General features: G+C 38.2%; 1 protein-coding gene across 5 annotated transcripts in view; it reads right to left on the bottom strand.

Moving 5' to 3' along the window:
* Nucleotides 1-18592, bottom strand: part of COL4A3 (collagen type IV alpha 3 chain) — a 170113-nt gene that overhangs the window by 118994 nt on the left and 32527 nt on the right. For 4 of the 5 annotated variants that reach the window (XR_003570342.1, XM_027875985.1, XM_027875986.1 and 1 more), the window contains exon 2: nt 13111-13356. The exons of the other annotated variant lie outside the window; for it this stretch is intronic. Coding sequence is in view for 3 of the 4 variants with exons in the window: in XM_027875985.1 (XP_027731786.1) it covers nt 13111-13356 (246 nt within the window). In the remaining variant the exon portion in view is untranslated. The remainder of the gene's footprint in view (nt 1-13110; nt 13357-18592) is intronic. 5 annotated transcript variants of the gene reach the window in all.

Here is an 18592-nt window from a genome sequence, read left to right as displayed (position 1 = left end):
TTTATAGCACTTTATTGTTTGCAAAGAGCTTTACACATTATCTTACTTGATCTTCACAAAACCCTGTGATATAGCTGTTATTTTTTCATGTCCATTTTAATAAATGAGGGAAATGAGTCCAAGAGAGGTTGAGTGACTGCCAGGATCACACAACTAATAAAAATCTGAGGCAGGATTTGCACTCAGGTCTTCCTGACTCCAAGTCTAACATACTGTCCACTATTCTACCTAGCTACCTATTATCAATATAGTATTATGCAAACTTTTGAAGTTTAGTTGGGACTGCCTATGTTATTGTTATTGCTGAAAGCTAAATGCTAGGACTTATCCTCATCACTTAAGAGACAATAGAGACAGGTCACTCAAGAATCACCTTTGTGTTCTATCTCAGCACTTTGACATATTACTGGCAATTTCTTCTGAGAATAATGCTTTCAAATACATAAAACAAATATGCAGGATTTCAAAGGAAGTCAATTAAATTGAAATGTAGTTATCAAAAAAATTTTTTTGAAAAGAAACAAAGCATGAACTCTAAATTTAGAATGCTTCTTTAAGGTCATTAGTGAAAATTTTGCTTGAAATTTCACTGCATTTCTCAGTATTTAATTCAATTCAATAAACATTTACTAACCACTTACCACATACCAGGCATTGAGAGCCTAATATAGAGAAAAAAGGAAAAAGAAGACTATTTTTCTTTTGGGGGGGAGGGGGACATCTTTCCAAAACATAGACTATTGGCCTACTTTAATGGAAAATATACCCTGGATCTGTGAATTTAAAAATATACAAGGATCTCTTTAACAGAAAAAAAAAAAGAATATTAGAGCCTTGGAACCACCTTAATTCACTGAGAAAAGCTCATTATTATTTTTTTTTTCAAAAGAAAAGTCCTTTTGAGGTCCTAAGGCTACCCTTAATGTAACACTACTTAGAAGTGCAGATGTAGGCTAAGTCATGATTCTCTTCTAAGAGAAATGTAAGTTGAAAAATTGCTGCAAAGCATGAATGTGAAAGTTTACCAGGAAAAATTGTATGAAAGTATAATGCGTAAAATGGGATCATGTCTTATTTCCTTAAATTTAAATTCCTATTAATTAATTCATATTAACTGCTTTGCTTTAATAAATGATTTAGTTTAATCTTAAGAAAAATCTTTCCTCAATTATGTAAATTCTACTAGTTTAGTTATGGTTCCATGGAAAAGAAAATAAATATAGGAGAAATCTCAGGAAATAAATGCTGCATTCCCATTGTGCAAACCAGAGTCTGTGGTCTGTGGAGGTTCCTATGGACTATATCTGGTCATAGGAGCAAGGGATATAGAGCTATCAGGCCTCTTAGAGACCATCTAATCCCATTCCCTTATTTTGTAATCGAGGAAACTGAAGCCCACAGAGGGGCAGTGACTTGCCCACTATTGCATAGGTAGTAAGTAGCAGAGCAAGGATTTGACCCCAAGTCTTCTGAATACAAGCTCATGCTCTATCCACTCCACCACGGTTCCTTTTGGGGGGTTCAGAACCATGTTGCAAACATCCAGAGGATCCTGGTTCATCATTATGGGTACTTCTCTTTTCTTCTGGCTGAACAGTACCCACACCTTCTTTATTTCTGGTTTGTGTGCCTTTGCTCATAGGAAAAAATATAGCAGAGTAGACAGTGCTGAACTTGGGATCCGGGAGACTTGGATTTGCATCCTGCCTCAGGTATTTCCTAGCTATGCCGCCCTGGTAAGTCATTTAGCCTTGCTGAGACTCACATACATCCTCGTGATGTCACTGGTCCTTTTCAAGAATGAAGGACAAACAAGAAAAAGAAAAACAATAATTCCCTTCTATAAAAATAGTAAGTCTCAAACATATTAATAGAGATAAAATGCTTGATAACCCTTAAGATGCTATATAAACATCAGCTGTTACTATTATAGAAGCAGCTAGGTAGCTTAGTGGAGAAAATACTGGAGTTGGAGTCAGAAAGTCCTGGATTCAAATTATGCCTGAGACATACTAGCTGTGTGACCTTGGGCAAGTCAGTAAACCACTTTCAACTTAGTTTTCTCTTCTATAAAATTGGGGTAATAATATGTATGGTTGTTATAAGGATAAAATGGGATAATATTTGCAAGGCATTTAGTACACCATAAAAGGCTATACATATATATATATGTATAAGCAATTATTACTATTTTATCTAGAGTGTTGGACTTGCTAAGTTTCTCTGAGCAGATTTTGTTGTTGCTTAGTTGATTAGTCATGTCCAACTCTTCATGACCTTGTTTGGGGTTTTCTTGGCAAAGATACTAGAGTAGTTCCATATTTCCGTTTCTAGATCATTTTACAGATGAGGAAACTGAGGCAAACAGGGTAAGTGTTTTGCCCAGTGTCTGAGGCCACATTTGAACTCAGGTTCTCTTGATTCCAGGGCTGGCGTTCTATCCACTGTGCCACCTAGCTGTTCTCTGAACAAAGGGCTATTTGTGCATTTAAAAGCTGACCTATGTGTTATAGTATGTGCCACATTTTCTTCTGAGTTGTTGTCTAGCCTAATCGCTGCAGAAAATTTTTGGGCCCTGGACCAGGGTAGCTTGCCTTAGATAAACACAGCCCACTATGGCCAAATCATACTCAGGTTCAATTATTGGCATAGGTTTCTCCAGATGCAAAGTGTCTCCTACTTAAAAGTGGAAGATGGCCAATGTTACCAAATTAGCAAGTCATTTAACATTGTTTGTAGGCCAGTAAACCATGAAGGCAGAATATATATTTTATATTAAAAATCAAGTCCACATAAAAGGTCTGAGGACCATTTTTTTTTGTCTCTAGTCACTTTCTAAGTTGACTTTTCATAAATATAAGATATAAATATTTGGAATGTTTCAAAGGGATGAATGTGTGTTCACTAAGCATTACCAAATTAAGTTGTGGTGACTATCTGTTCTAGTCTCCTTAGTTTTATGGGATTTCAGTGAAATCTGATAATGTGAGAAATTAAGTAGAACCACTCCCTCTTTAGCCTGGAAGCATTGAAGGTCCTCCCCAATCTAGCTCCAGCTACCTCTTCAACTTTCTTTTCTGATTCCCCTCTAAGCAGTGTATGTCATAGACAAATTAGATTGCTAATTTTTCTACGAACAAGATTTGTCATCTCTCACCTCCACATATATGTATCTTGCCTAGAATGCACTCCTTCTTCATCTCTGCCTTTCAAGACACTTATTTTCTTTCAAGAGTCAGTTCAGGTAGTATGGCCTCCTTCTAGTCTTCTTCTCTCTCCTTTGCACCTCCCCCCTACAATTATTAGATTTTGTCTCAGTACATGTAGTTCCAATGCACATGGACCTCCCCTCAAATAAGTTATTTGAGGGCAGAGAAAGTGTCTTTTATCTTCAAACCCTTGGTGCCTAGCACAGTACTTTGTGCTTGGTAGGTACTCAGTCAATGACAATTCAGCTCAATTTAACTGTTAAACACCATGTTTCTTGGATTATTATCTTATGTGAGGACACAGGCAAGGCTTGCACTGGAGCAGGAAGTACAGAATGGGTGATTTGGAACACATTGATGAGATCATGGATACCTCAGCATATATATTACAGTTAAACACTTGAGGAAACCATTACGATTTGTGGATTTTGTTTTTCCTACTCTAATAAATAAGCATACTTTAGTTAAGATAAAAAACACAGATAAAAGCATACTAACTATGTAGAAGGAGTTCAAGAAAGTAAACCAGTATATTAATAGAATTAATAGAACTAATATTAAAATAATTAATAGAATGATGAAAGCACGTAAGAAGACAAAAATGGGAATGTGTCAGTAGTAACACTTTATGAAATCATTTAAGGGTATAATATTTGAAATCATATTTGAAAGTCTTTATATATTATGGTAAAAGAAGGAATAGAAGTGATCCCCTTATTTATACATGAAATACATATTTACCCTTACGTATAATTTGGGGAGGGGGATTAGATCTATGATTTCTTTGGTATAGAGAACTCCCATGGAGTGTTCCATTTGAAATATTGAAGGAATTCAAGCAAAAGCATGGGAAAATAATGAAAATTTATCAGTTTCAAAAAAAATCTGTAATTTATATGTATAAATGTAATAAAAAATGAAACCTATGCACTTTCCAAAATTGAAAATTGGCCTATTTATGCACATGAAGAGAAGAGTGGCCATGGAAATGAGAGATCTCAGAAAACAGCCCAGGGAACTTGAGCGGCCTGTATGTGAAATGAAGCATCTGGTTATTTCAAACATTCAAATGATTAACTGAACTCTTAGCTTCCAGATGGTTGGTGTCATGTAAATGTGCTCTTAGAATAAGAATATCAAGGAAAAAACTAAGAGATGAAGTTAAGCAGGAGAAAAATCTCAGCTAGGGTAAGTGAAGGGAGATAACAAATAGGGAGGATTTGGATAGAATGATGAGGAAAAGGAGTAAATAGTTGAAAAATTAAGAGCAAAAACAGGTAGCAGGTTAGGATAGAAAGATTGGGAAAGAAGGAAGGAAAAAGTAGTAGAAAAACAAAGAATAGCATCAATGGATATGAAGATGTAGAAACTCTATGGGGCATAATCTCTTTATTGCAAAAGCACAAAGGCAAAAACAAAAGGAGTTTCTCATAATTCTGAAATACAAACTAAATGATGAGAAAGCCTGCAGAATATAATAGAAACATATTTAAAATGTAAAATCTAAACTCATTTTTATTCATTTTATTAGGCAGTATTAAGGCTATTTTTCTGTTGTGCTGGTAAAATGTTTAACAACCAGGTCTATATACTTTAAAGTTTAATTTAAATTATTAATCTTTTCTTCATCACTTTCTTAAGTCTAGATAATCAACAATCCAATGAATCAAGCCCTCTTTTGTTGTGTTTGCTGATTGCTAGGGCGTAAAAGCTCACTCTGAAAATTTAATAATTGGCTGTATAGAGTCTGATAGAGTTGGCTCCAACGTACTCTTAGTACCCCATTAGAATGGGGCAGCTAGGTGGCACAGTGGATAGAGCACTGGCCCTGAAGTGAGGAGGACCTGAGTTCAAATCTGGCCTCAGACCAAACACGACATTTACTAGCTGTGTGACCCTGGGCAGGTCACTTAACCCCAATTGCCTAAAAAAAAAAAAAGAATATAAGCTCCTTGAGGGCAGAGCCTATCTTTCTTTTCTGCTTGTATTTATATCCCCCAATACTTAACACAACGCCTGGCACATCATAAGGGCTAAATATATATTTATTGCCAGCCTACTTGGTAATAATAGCTGACATTTATGTATTGCTTTAAGGTTTACAAAGCACTTTACATATTATCTCATTTGACCTCACAACAACCCCTGAGGTAGGTGCTATTATTGTCCACCTTTTACAGATGAGGAAACTGAGGCTAACCACAATTTAGTTACTTATCTAGGGTTATATAGCTAATGTCAGGATTTGAACTCAAGTATTCCTGACTTTGGGCAGCTAGGTGGCACAGTGGATAGAGTGCTGGGCCAGGAGTCAGGAAGACTCATCTAACTGAGTTCAAATTTGGCTGCAGACACTTACTACCTGGATGACTCTGGGCAAGTCACTTAACTCTGTTTGCCTCAGTTTCCTCATCTATTAAGTGAGCTGGAGAAAGAAATGGCAAACCATTCCAGTATCTTTGCCAAGAAAACCCCAAATGGGGTCATGAAGAATCCAATATGACTGAAAAATGACTGAAAAACAACAATTTCCTGACTCCAAGTCCATTACTCTATCTTCTAATGCCACCTACCTACCTCTAGAAACCTATAAGTTACAGACCTTTTTTGAAACTGATACATTTTCATTATTTTCCCATACTTTTGCTTGCATTCTTTCAATATTTCAAATGGAACACTCCATGGGAGTTCTTTCTACCAATGAAATCACAGATCCAATCCCCCTTTCCAAATTATTTGTAAGGATAAATATTCATTTCATGTATACATAAGAGGATAATTTCTATTCCTGCTTTTACCATAATATAGAGTCTTTCAAATATTATACCCTTAAATGATCACATCTACAACTAAGAGTATCAGAAGATGTTCATTGCATCTATTACAATTCTGCAAAAGCATTGCTTTAGTTTCCGAGCTGGGAAAGACTATAAATATTTAGTCCAAGTTCCTCACAATACAAATGAGGAAACTGAGATTCACAGAAGTTAAGGGACTTGCCCAAAGTCACACAGTTAGCAAGTGGTCTAGTTGGGACAAGAAATCAGCTGGTATGATTTTTTTGTTCTTTGCTCTTTTAGGATCTGATGCATCTTCCCTACTTAGTAATGAATGGAACCTCCAAGCCTGTAAGATTTGTTACTGGTCATATCACTGGCATGTAAAAGGCAGGAATTTAGAAGGGAGAATTTGAGGTGGGAGAAGATAACCTCATAGCAGCTCCATCTAGCCTTTTTGTTTTGGGCATTTCTCACTCATTCATTTTGTATAAGACAGAGAGAATCTTGAGGGCAGAGGGAATACAAGGTGTCTCAAATCCACCCAGACTTTTGTAGTTTGTTGGCATAAATGTCAACAATCAGAATTTTAAAGGTACTTTCTTACCCTAAGTCAGATTAGAGGCTTTAGACAAACATCTTGATCTTGCTATCAGGAAGAAGAGAGTTCAAAAGACAATGTCTGATGTCTCTAATAGGCTAGCTCATTGGTAAAGAGTTTAGACCCTGTCCTAAGACTCTGGAAACTAACACACCTTCTTATTGAGGGAAAGCCACATATTGCTAAGGCTTTCATGTGTGAAGAGCTTTCTTGCTAAGAGTTGAAATTTAGCCTCTAGGTTATAAATTGAAAAAGAAAATGGCAGATCAAGTTCCTCCTCATATGGGGAGAAGGTAGCATCTCCATTGAAGACTCTAGATGAGACCCAGTAGATGGCAGCAAAGAGAACAGCCCAATGAAGACCAGAAGGGACAATCAACAGATTAGTTATCCCCATCCAGCAAAGCATCATGATGACACCACCTAGACATTGGCAACCCTCCAGCGCTGGAGGCATGAGTTACCCATCCATATGCGAGTTGCCACACAGGTGCTCTGACCAGGGTATTCCATATGTGTGTGTCTCCATATGTGATCTCTATGCTTACCTACTCTTCCTATGGAGGGTCTCTCATTTGTGGGACACTGTGCCCCAGGCTTTTGGAGGAAGTTTATATTGCCATATTTTTTTATTTTTCCATTTCATGAAGGCTTTTATTTTGAACTAATGGAGTTCTCTGGGTGAGTGGTAAAAGTAAACATATTTGTGAGAGACTGTGCCTCAGGTTTTTTTTTTTTTGAGGGGAATTTCTATTACCATGTTTCTTACTTTTTAAAAAATTTTATTAAATGCCTTTCCTTTGAACTAATTGTGTTCTTTGGTTGAGTGGTAAAAGTAAACACATTATTGGGGATTCATGAACTATGGTTTAGGTGGATGAAGACCTACAGGCTACTTTGAATCTGGGTAGCTTTTCTGGGAAGCCCACAGGTGAAAAGGGGTATTTCAGGTACATCCTGTGATTGTGCTCATTTGTAGAAATGTGTGCATGGGTAAGCAAGTAATGCGAGTATTGTCAGGAACAATGTTTTGCTTCAATGTTTCTAAATATCCTTGTCTTACCCCCAAAGAAAATAATTAGATGATGTCAGGTCTGGAGACTGTTGGCCAACCATAGTTACTCACCACAAATTGCTTCAAAAGAATTAATTTCCTTCATTATGGAATTAGGAGTTGCTCTATTTTGTTGAAACCATAAATCACATTCACCAGTTTCCACATAAAAATGGCTGAACAATGTGTTGATAACTTTTATCATTTGTAATTTTCATGAAAAATAAGGGCCCATAAAAAATAAACTATCATGAAATTGTACATCAAACCCTCATGTTTCAAGAATTGAAACAATTCTTCCTCACAAACATCAGCTTTTTTCCTGAGTCAAATCCATCTAAATTTAGAGGTGACTAGATGATAGAGTAGCTAGACTTTAGAGCACTGGGCCTGAGGTCAGGAAGACCTGAGTTCAAATCCAGCCTCAGATACTTACTAGCTCTGTGACTCTCAGAAAGTCACTTAACCTCTGTTTGCCTTAGTTCCCTAGTTGTAAAATGGGCATAATAACAGTAGCTTCCTGCCAGGGTTGTTGTGAAGATCACATGAAATAATATTTGTAAAGTGCTTAGCATGGTGCCTGGTACATAGTAAGTGCTTAATAATGCTTCTTTCCTTCTTGATTCATGGATCTAGCTGTTGAAATCATTTATAAGCACATTTTTAAACATCATTCATATGTGAAACACTGAGCCTGATGCTAAGAGACATACAAAATTTAGATAACACAAAGTCCCTTCCCTCATAAAGCTTATAGTCTACTGCAGAATGTGACGCTCATACAAATAGCTACAATACAAAGACAGGTAAGGATCTAATCTAGGTATAAACATATTATGTCATGTAAGTTCTAAATCCAGCTTCTAACCTAGCAGGGGAGATAGAATACATGAACAAACATGCAATACTATGCCAAAATAATATAAGAACTTGAGTACAGAGTACAATAGAGTAAGTTCAAAAGACAGGCACAAAGTGATATTCAAGGCCAAGGAAGTAAAAATAATTTCCTAATGGATGGAAGAGGAGAATCAGTGAAGAATTTCTGGAGGGGGTGAAGTATTTGAGCAGTTCCTTGAAAAACAAGTAAGATTTCCAAAAGACAGAGAGAAGGAAGGTACATTCCATGTGTAGGAAAGAGTATAGATTATGGCACAGAGACAGGAAAGTGTTGGGTGTCTACAAATGGCCATTTGGCTAGAATTTAAGTACAATATGTAGAGAGGTACCAGACTGTGAAGGGTCTTAAATACCAGTTCAGTAAATTGGGATGATTAAAAAGGAATGTCTTTATTGAAAAAAGCATTATTTAAGATGAAGAAATTATCTTATTACCCATGGGATGGAGGTAGAGGAAGAGGTTAGTTGGCTTATGTGTAAATTTGAGAGTGTCTCAATGACATCAGAGAATAAAATATATAGTCACTTAAAATGCATATCTTTTCCTGATGGGATTGTGTCCTGTGTTTCTACTAAAGAAAGGCTAGATTTATTAAATCAGAATAGTTTATTTGCTTTCATTAATTTTAAGATGAAGAAAGATATCACAAAGAGAAGTTATCACAAAGAAAAGCAATATTCTAGAGGAGGGCTAGCAAATAGGGAGCTGTCTTGGGGCCAAGGTAGCTGGGTTCCATCCAGTCCTGCCTCTGACACAAGAGAAAAACAAAAGAATCCTGGCCTAATTTAAGGGGTTTACATGGTGGGGAAATGGACAACATGTACACACACACATAAATAGAAACCAGATACTAAGTAAATATAAAGTTATTTCTCAGATAAAGGGAGAGAATACTACACCCAGGGATTAGGAGAGATCTCATGTAAGAGGTGAGCCTTGATGGGAGTCAGAGATTCCAAATCATGGATTAGTTTTCTAGATAACTGAAATTTAGCTTTTAGCTCCCCAAACTTTCCATTGTTACCATTTTGGATGGGGAAAGGGGAGGGAATAAGCATTTATTTGGTGCCTATTATGTATCAGGCACTGTGCCAAATGTTTTAATCTCTTTTTTTCTGTTTAAAAAAATTTTATTGCTATACTGTGTTTTTGTTATCACCTTCATTTCTATATGTATCAAATAGAAATCTTTCTAAAGTATAGTATGCTTCCCCTCCCCCCTTAAACAAAATCAGGGATGTGTGTACTAAACTTAATTGAAGATTTTCTTGATGACCTAAGGTCATTTTTATGAACAAAAAGAATTTGGCCCTATTGTAATACGATGATGCTCTCTCAGGATGTAAGGGGAATATAGGGAATGTGACTGTGTATGGACAATAAAAATGATAAAAATAGCATCTGTCACTGGGGCTGGAGGTGGTTATAAGTCTGTCGGTCTGTCTGTCTGTCCATATAGGTGGTGCTATGAAGAAGGAAATTGCCAGTACCATCTAATAACTGAAACAAGAGGAATGAGTAGGTTGCTAGGCCAATTCAATAAAAATAAAAGATAAAAATGTGTTACTATGTGAACTTAGATTAGGGTCATGTTTATCTTTCTTTTTCACTTTAGCTCTCTGTTCCAAAGCACTTAAGCAAAAGTAAAACACTGATGTGGGTTTCAGGAATGAATTGGTAGGAAAACAAATAGTTCCAGGCCTACTTTTCATTTTTTGGTGGAGCTGGTAAATCAGACTGTCTGGAGCACTCAGGTGAAGGTGATAAGAAAGCTCTTAAACCAGACAGCTCGACTCTCGTGTGTCTGTGGGTTATAAATATACCTCTCCAGAAAGCAGGTCACAATAGTGGAAAAAGACATAAATAGTTAGTGTCCCGCTGACTCTATTTCAAAGGAATCAGCTGCTGCTCTAAAGTATTCAAGGCACAAATACCTGAAACATTAAAACAAAACTTTTTATAAGTAGTATCTATAATTCGTAATTAAATTAGTATTTGGAGCCTGAAAAGCCCATGGTATACCTAACCCAGGGAAGGCAATGACGCATATTGCTTAATTTGAAGGCCTTTAGAGGAAGATATGTAGCAAAATCAAAAGAGACTTGGGAACACACAAAAGAAATCTTCACTAAGAAAGGGTACTTGTGATAAGCTGGCATGTAAGTCACGGGACAGGGGAGAGAGTGCTGGCACAGGCATACGCGGACATAAATGCCTTCTGCTCTGTTGATTACCTGTGTAGTCACAGGGCCTTGGTTTCTTCATTTGCAAAATGAGGAAGTTGAATTAAACGGCTCCTGGGAATTCTTCCAGCTCAAAGTTTATGGTCCTAAGTGAAATCTCCCTATTAATGTCTAACAGGCAAAACCAAAACATACCAAACCACAATTCTACTCAGATACTAGAGTCCAAGAAAGCCACTCTTATGACAAACTAGAAATTTCTGTTACTGCCTCTCATGTTCTCTATGCTCCAACCCAACTGGTCTCCCTTGGGCATGACATTTGACTCTTGAAGTTGCTCTTTACTTCAGATTACTCCTCCAAATTGGGAATGCTCTCTCCTCCTCCCCTCCATCTCTTCAAACCCTTTGCTCCCTATAGGGCTCAGCTCAAGAACCACATTCTATCATCTACCTTTCCTGCCCTCAAACCTCTTCCCCACAATTTTGTGTTTCCCTCCAGTTACTGACATTATTTGATTTATATCTGTATACACTGTTTCTCCCCCAAGTAGAAGGTAAATTCCCAGAAGACAGGGATTGTTTTTTGTCTTTGACCCCTGCACTTAGCTTAATACCAGGGACATAGGAGGTACTTGGTAATTTTTTTTTAATTGAACCGAATACTTAAAAGGTAGAGGCACAGTCTATGGGCGAAGTAACCCTAAGAATAAATTGATAAGTAGATACCACACTAAGAAAATCTACGAAAAGTAGACTACATGAACAATTCTAGATAAGTCTTCCTGACTCCAGGCCCCGTGCTCTGTGCACTATGGCACCACCTAGCTGCCCCTTCATAACTGGCCCTTTGTGTCTTTCTAGTCTTCCTACACCTTGATCCCCTCTGCATAGTCTGCATGCACCGGCCTATTTGCTGTTTCTCACGTAAGATATTCAGGACTGCAGACTCAGTGCATTTTCACTGGTTGTCCCCCATGCTTAGAATTCTCTCTCTCTTTGTCTGCCTCTTGGTTTCCTCAGACTCCTTCAAGTTAGCTAAAATCCTATCTTCTCCCTTTCCTGGTCCCCCTTAATGTCAGGGCCTTCCCTCTGAGTTTAATGTCTATTTATCCTATATTGTTTGCCTGTTGCTTCCCCCATTAGACTGTGAGCTCCTTGAGGTCAGGGACTGTTTCTACGTTTCTTTATATTTTCAGGATTTAGCACAGTATCTGACCCACGGTAGGCACACTGACTTAACTTTCGATGGAAAGCACACTAGATGTGAAGTCAGAGGATATGAGTTCAGCTTCCAGCTCTGCTCCTTATTACTTGTGTTGCCCTGGTAAATTCACTTTCCTTTCATATGCCTCAGTTTCCTTTTCTGTAAAATGAAAAGGTTGGATTAGATCATCTCTAAGGTCTCTTCTAGCCTGAAATCCTATAGAATTTCTGAATGTGTTAAATTCTCTAAACTTGTCACACTTACTTGCCCAAACAAAATGTCACACTACACTCTGTTCATATCTGTCGGGGTGAGATTATGAAATCTTTCCATAGGGACCAAGTTTAATTCTTTTGTCAAGTACACTTCTTTGTTATTAATATTTAATTATTTCATGAAATGCAAGGTATGTTTCAAACCTAATCAGTGGGTTCAAAGCACTCAGAGGTTGACACATTTTATTATTGCCTTCATTAGCCAATATTTACATTATAGATAGAAATATTTAGAATAATAATGTTAAAGTAGATATCAAATATGATCAGATGTTTGCTATTTCACACTGGGTTAACCCTGATGACTTTATACAGCCTTTATACACTTAGCATCATAGAGTTTGAGCTGGAAAGGACCCTAGAGACCATTTAGTTTAAGATGTGTTAACTTTTATTGTGCCGTGGTCCCCATGGGCACCAGTCTGGTGAAAACTATGGACAAGAACCCTTCTCAGAAGAATGTTTGTAAATGCATAAAATAAGACAAATGGGATTACCAAGGAAATCAATTATATTGAAATACAATGAACATTTTAAAAAGCAAGTTTACAGGTTTCAAGAACCCCTCCCCAAACCCTTCATTTTATAGATGAGTTCCACAGTGGTCAAATGGCTTGTCCAACAGCTTATTTTATACCAAATAACTAAGAACACATATTATTGCAGGTAAAAGTATAGATGTATGAAATTTTGATGATTCCAATTTAATTCAATTCAATTGATAAGGGTTTATTCAAAGCCTGCTAAGTATAGCTCCATGCTAAGCTCTGAAGCTCATGCCTTCCTCCCCCCAAAATTATTAGTTCATTTTTTATTGTTAATGTTCAGTGGTTGTTTCTTATCCTTTGGGGAAAGGGTTGTTTGTCTTTCAGAAAGGTGAATGAGTTGACCACAGCATACTTACTTTTCCTTGATACGTGAAAGGGAATTCAGATATGACATTATTCATCTTGGATGAGTTGGTACAAAACAAGGAGCATGCTTCATATGGGATTGTCTCTTCAGGAAGATACTTAGGAGCCTGTGGGTTATTTGTCCCCAAGTCATAGGCTGTTTGTACAGCACAAGGCCTTCTGAGTTTATTATAAATCTTTTTTTCCCAAGGAACTGAAGATCTTTTTGAAAGCTTTCCACATGATCTTTTATGACTCTGAAAAGTATACAACAAATATAGTATGACATACCCCTCCATGTTGCTGGGCCTTGCCAGGCCCAAGGATGAATACCTCTATCATGGACTGACCATGAAAACTCAGGCTTTTTCTGTCTGAAGTTGTTGTATTTCAGGTGGCATGATCTGAATCTGTCCTAACAAGCACTATCCCATTCATACACACTGCTCCATTCACACACACTACCCCATTCAAACTCATTGCCCCATTCACACACGTTGTCCCATTCATACACACACTATCTCATCTGAGCCCCAGAATAACCCTAGGAGGTATCTATAGGGAATATTATCTTTCTTTTTCCCCAAGGTTCAGAAAGATTAACTGATTGGCCCCCAGTTACATAGCTAGGGGTTTTACTCGATTTTCCTAACGAAGTATTAAATCCCTTGCCTCTCCTCACCAACAAGTTTCTGGCAGAAAATTGAGGGCAGTCTATTGATTCTTCTACAAGTGCTTTGTCTTTCAGACCCTACTGTGTAGCTATGGGACCATTGCTGAGAAACAACAAATACCACACACACTGAGGGAGAATGCTAACCCTGATTTTCCTCCGAGGGAAGCTGAGATATCACAAGAGATTAGCCGGGATGAAGGGAGATAATCAGGGTGTTTGTACATTTCTGCACTCTGTAGGGAACTCTGAAGCTTTAGCCTAAATGGGATTATTTATAAGTGACCAAGGTTACTCTGAATGGAGTGTTCTGTCTGAATCAAAGGCCTTGAAGGGTATTTTTCCCAGATCTCCAGACTCTAATCAGTCAACAAGGGCAGTGCTGTCTGTGTCTTGTCTTTACGTCTTGCTGCCCTCAGAGACTGCACAAAATGGACGCAGTGCAGACCTCCCCACCCTGTGGGTACCCATCAAATGCCCTTGACTAAGACTGCCAAGCAATTGATCAATAAACATTTATTAAGGACCTATTATGTGCCAGGCACTGTGCTAAAGCGTGACAACTGAACAACTTCATTTAGGGCAGGCTAGCAGGTGGACAATCTAAGAGCTTACAGCAGAGGCTGAGTAAGCACTGGGGTAGGTCCATCTATTAAAGATTCTGATCACTAAGAACTGGTGCACTAGGGGCTTACCGAAGGAAGACTATGTTCACTTCAATGAGCATTCAGTAAGCACCTACTACATACCGTACGATGTGCTGGGGAGACAACCTATATCCTTTCTTTTTTTTTTTTTAAATTTTTAGGCAACTGGGGTTAAGTGACTTGCCCAGGGTCACACAGCTAGTAAGTGTCAAGTGTTTGGTCTGAGGCCAGATTTGAACTCAGGTCCTCCTGACTTCAGGACTGGTGCTCTATCCAGTGCATCTCTTAGCAGCCCCCAGTAACACACCTATACAGTCCCTCCTCTGATGAATGTTTTCAGGGCCCAAGGTTCTTAACCTGAGGCCTATACACTCCTAGATAAATTTCAGCAAGACTGTGAACTTAGATGAAGAAAGAAAAATTACATCTTTATTTTGACATAATTAATTTCCTTTGTAATCCTATGTATTTTATTTTATGCATACCTTATGATTATGTCTCAAAAAAGGTACAGGGCTTTTATTCAAGGTGAATCTACCCTACAGCTGTTTGAGGCTCTATACCTCTGTCACAATTCCGCAATAAGCTTCAAGCTGTTTTGAGGCCACTCCCTATAGAATTTAGTCTTATATTGGGGTGGAGGTGAAGGAAAGAGGTTGGTATGATCCTGTTTTGACCTAAATCAGCCCATTTATTTTTTAATCAACTAATATGTATTGGGCATCTACTATGTACAAGTCATTATGCTATGTGAATCCAAAGAGGCCCTGGTTCTCAAGGAACACACAGTCTAGTTAGAGACCAGATGTATTAATATAAAAAGACAATTAACAATACAAAGCAGGGCATGATAAGTACTAAAAGTGTTCTAGGGTGTGTGTATGTGTGTGTGTGTGTGTGTGTGTGAGAGAGAGAGAGAGAGAGAGAGAGCTGATGAGATCATGGAAGGCTTCAAAAAGAAGGTAGCATTTTGAGTTGAACCTTGAAAGAGTAGAATTCAGATGGGTAGAGTGTATAAGGCAGTCCAAGTTGGAGGATAGGGGATGAGGCTAGTCTAAAAAAATGTGGAGGTAGGAATGTACTAGGCATATTTGGGAAACTGGGTACTCTGCTAGAAACAGAGATTCAAGTATGGTAGTGATGATGTTGGACATAACTGTAATAACTCACAGTTACATAGTATTTTGTGGTTATGTAGCATTTCCATATGTGTTATTTCATTTGAACCTTACAACCCTCTGAGGTAAGTACACTGAATTCTTTTTTTTGGACTAAACCTGTAATTTTATTGGTTAGGAATTCACTCTGCCAATGTAGATCAGCACCTGCTCTTCACCTTCCAGTCTTAGAGAGTTTCCTTGGGCACCGAGGGCTAAGTGACTTGCCCAGGGCCATACAGCCAGGATGTGTCAGAATGAGAACTTGAACACAGGCCTTGGAACCTTTATTACCTTCATTTTCCAAATGAGGAAATTGAACGTCAGAAGGATTAAGTGACTTGCCCAAAATCACAAAGCTAATGAGTGGCAGAGATGGGACGTGGAGTCGCAGGACCTACTGTTCACTCAGTTTAGTTGTGCTCCATCCAAGTTGTACCCTAGCCTTTTTCGGGCCTGCTCTTCTACCTTTGGTGTCCACCTGATTCACCCAACTCTCACCTGTGACTCCAAAAAGATATGGCATGTGCAGTGGACACACCCTGGTAAACCATCTTGGCAGATGGGCTAAACCAGGTTGAGGGTAACCGACAGGTCTCAAGATGGGGAAAAGAGGAGAGAACAGTTAGTACAGGACAGGTGGCCTAGGTGAGAATTGAGGGGTCAAGGAATTGGAGGTTATAGTGTGCATGAAGAGTAGGATTATAGGGGCAGCTAGGTGGTGCAGTGGCCCTGAAGTCAGGAGGACCTGAGTTCAAATGTGGCCTCAGACCAAACACTTGACACTTACTAGCTGTGTGACCCTGGGCAAGTCACTGCCTTAAAAAAAAAGAGTAGGATTATATAAGGGGAGATAGAGGGAAAAGTAAAAAGCCAATAGGTTGTGGTAGGGTAAGAGGATATTGGAATTATTGAATTGTGGAGGTGGTATATTATCCAGGTAAGTAGGCTTCAAATAATTGGGCCCTCTTTTCAATTTTGAATCCTCTTTCAAAGTAATAGAAAAAATACTTAAATGTAAATGCCTAACAATCCCACTTTCATTCAGAACATTTTGTTTCTTTTATCTTGTCTTAAATTTTAAAATAGTTGAAAAGACACTGCCAGGTTAAGATAGAGGTATTGTCTTGAGCTGATCCCTAAACTGAGCCGATTTTTCACAGATTTTTAGAATGCAGTTAAACATATATCCCTGTCTCTGGGATTTCATCGACTACTGAAAGTCACCTCACCTGGCTAAGGTACACACTGCTTCTGTTCATTATTGCTTCCTTCAGTGAGGGGGAAACACATTCATAGGATCACAGATCTACAACTGGAGGGTCTCAGGGACCCTCAGGGACCACCCCTCCTTGCGCCAGGTCATATGGGTAGTATCAGATATAGAATCTGAACCTAGGAACCAAGAAGTGCTTTTTCCACCACACCATACTAAGGAAGATAATTCTACTTTCAGAGAGTTCTAATTATTAGGGCTTGCCTTGCTTCAAGACTAGGTTTATCTCCTTGCAACTTCTACCCATTGTGAGTTAAAAATCTAACTTCAGACAATAATGAGCTATGTTGCACTGGAAAGTCACTTAATCTACATTTGCCTCAGTTTCATCATCTGTAAAATGGGGATAATAATAACAACACCTATCTCCCAAGACTGTTGTGAGAATCAAATTTGGTTGCCCAGAGAAGTTCATCAGTATTGTATACTAGTTTCATGATAGCATGCTTGCATGGGTTCTGGATAATAAATGATGCTCTTGTGCTTTCCAAGTTACCAATGGAGTGAAGCAGGGTTTTGTGCTTGCTACCACACTTTTTAGCATGGTGTTTTCAATGATGTTGTTGGGTGTCCCAGATGAGGACAAAAAAGGCATCAAGGTTAGCTACTGCACTGATGATAAATTATTTAATTTGAAAAGGCTATAAGCCAAGACTAAAGTGGAGGGACAGTTGGTGTGTGGCTTATTATGCATTCAAGGCAGCTTCTGAGGCTGAGATACAACAGAGTATGGGTTGAATCTTTGCCATTTGTGCTAATTTTGGCCTAACAGTCAACACCAAGAAAAGAGGTTCTCCATTAGCCAGTACTGCACCATCCATACATGGATCCATTGCTTATAATAAATGGAGAAATTTTGAATGCTGGGGATAAATTTGTTTGCATTGGCAGTGTGCTTTCCAGGGATGTGCATGTAGATGATGAGGTTGATGCATACATTGCCAAAGCTAGCTTAATGTTTAGGAGGCTCTGAAGGAAAGTGGGGGACCCCAACATAGTGATAGCATTTTGGTTCTTTTTTGGAACAAAGACCATATACGACATGATATACATATGCACCATATATGTTGTTCAAGAACAACAACTATATACCAGCTTCCCTCTACTATTCCTTATTTGCAATATATTGCAACCTGCTTACACTTTCACCCCTGTGTGATTCTCTGTGGCTTTTTGGGTCATCTCTGAGTAGCCTGAGTGCCTACCGAGAAAATATCAGCAAATGCAAACTCTATAAGCCGAAAGAAGTGTACTTTTGGCAATCTCATACCTTGGAGTCTGAATTTGTCTACCTCATCTTCACTTATATAATATTTATATAACATTTCTAAATTACAACCAAATTGAATAATCTTTAGTAATTGCAGGAGGACATTAAGACTAAAATGTACCTCTCTATGTTGTATTGCTGACCATAAAGCCACCTTACTAAAAGAGTGTTTGTGAAATCTCAAGGCATTTGAAATTTATTTACCAGCTTTTGGGTTAATGGTTAGTGATAGTAATTAAAAGGTTCCATTCAGTACTTTAGTTAATAATACAATACTATATAGTGTCTGAAAATATCAAAGAAAGGAAAGCCAGACTTCATCGAGACCCAGTCCATCAATTTTCTGATTGGTATCACTAGGCAAGTAGGCTCCATATAATTGGGCCCTCTTCTCATTTTTGAGTCCTCTTAGAGTAGAAGAATGGAAGAAATATACACAGCCATGATGCTTAACAGTCCCACTTTCATTC

Source organism: Vombatus ursinus, unplaced genomic scaffold (assembly GCF_900497805.2).
Source record: "Vombatus ursinus unplaced genomic scaffold, bare-nosed wombat genome assembly UNPS02014810.1, whole genome shotgun sequence".
In the NCBI taxonomy this organism is placed as follows: Eukaryota; Metazoa; Chordata; class Mammalia; order Diprotodontia; family Vombatidae; genus Vombatus; species Vombatus ursinus.
The sequence above is the reverse complement of the archived record's forward strand: the minus strand, read 5'-3'. Positions and strand labels throughout refer to the sequence as shown.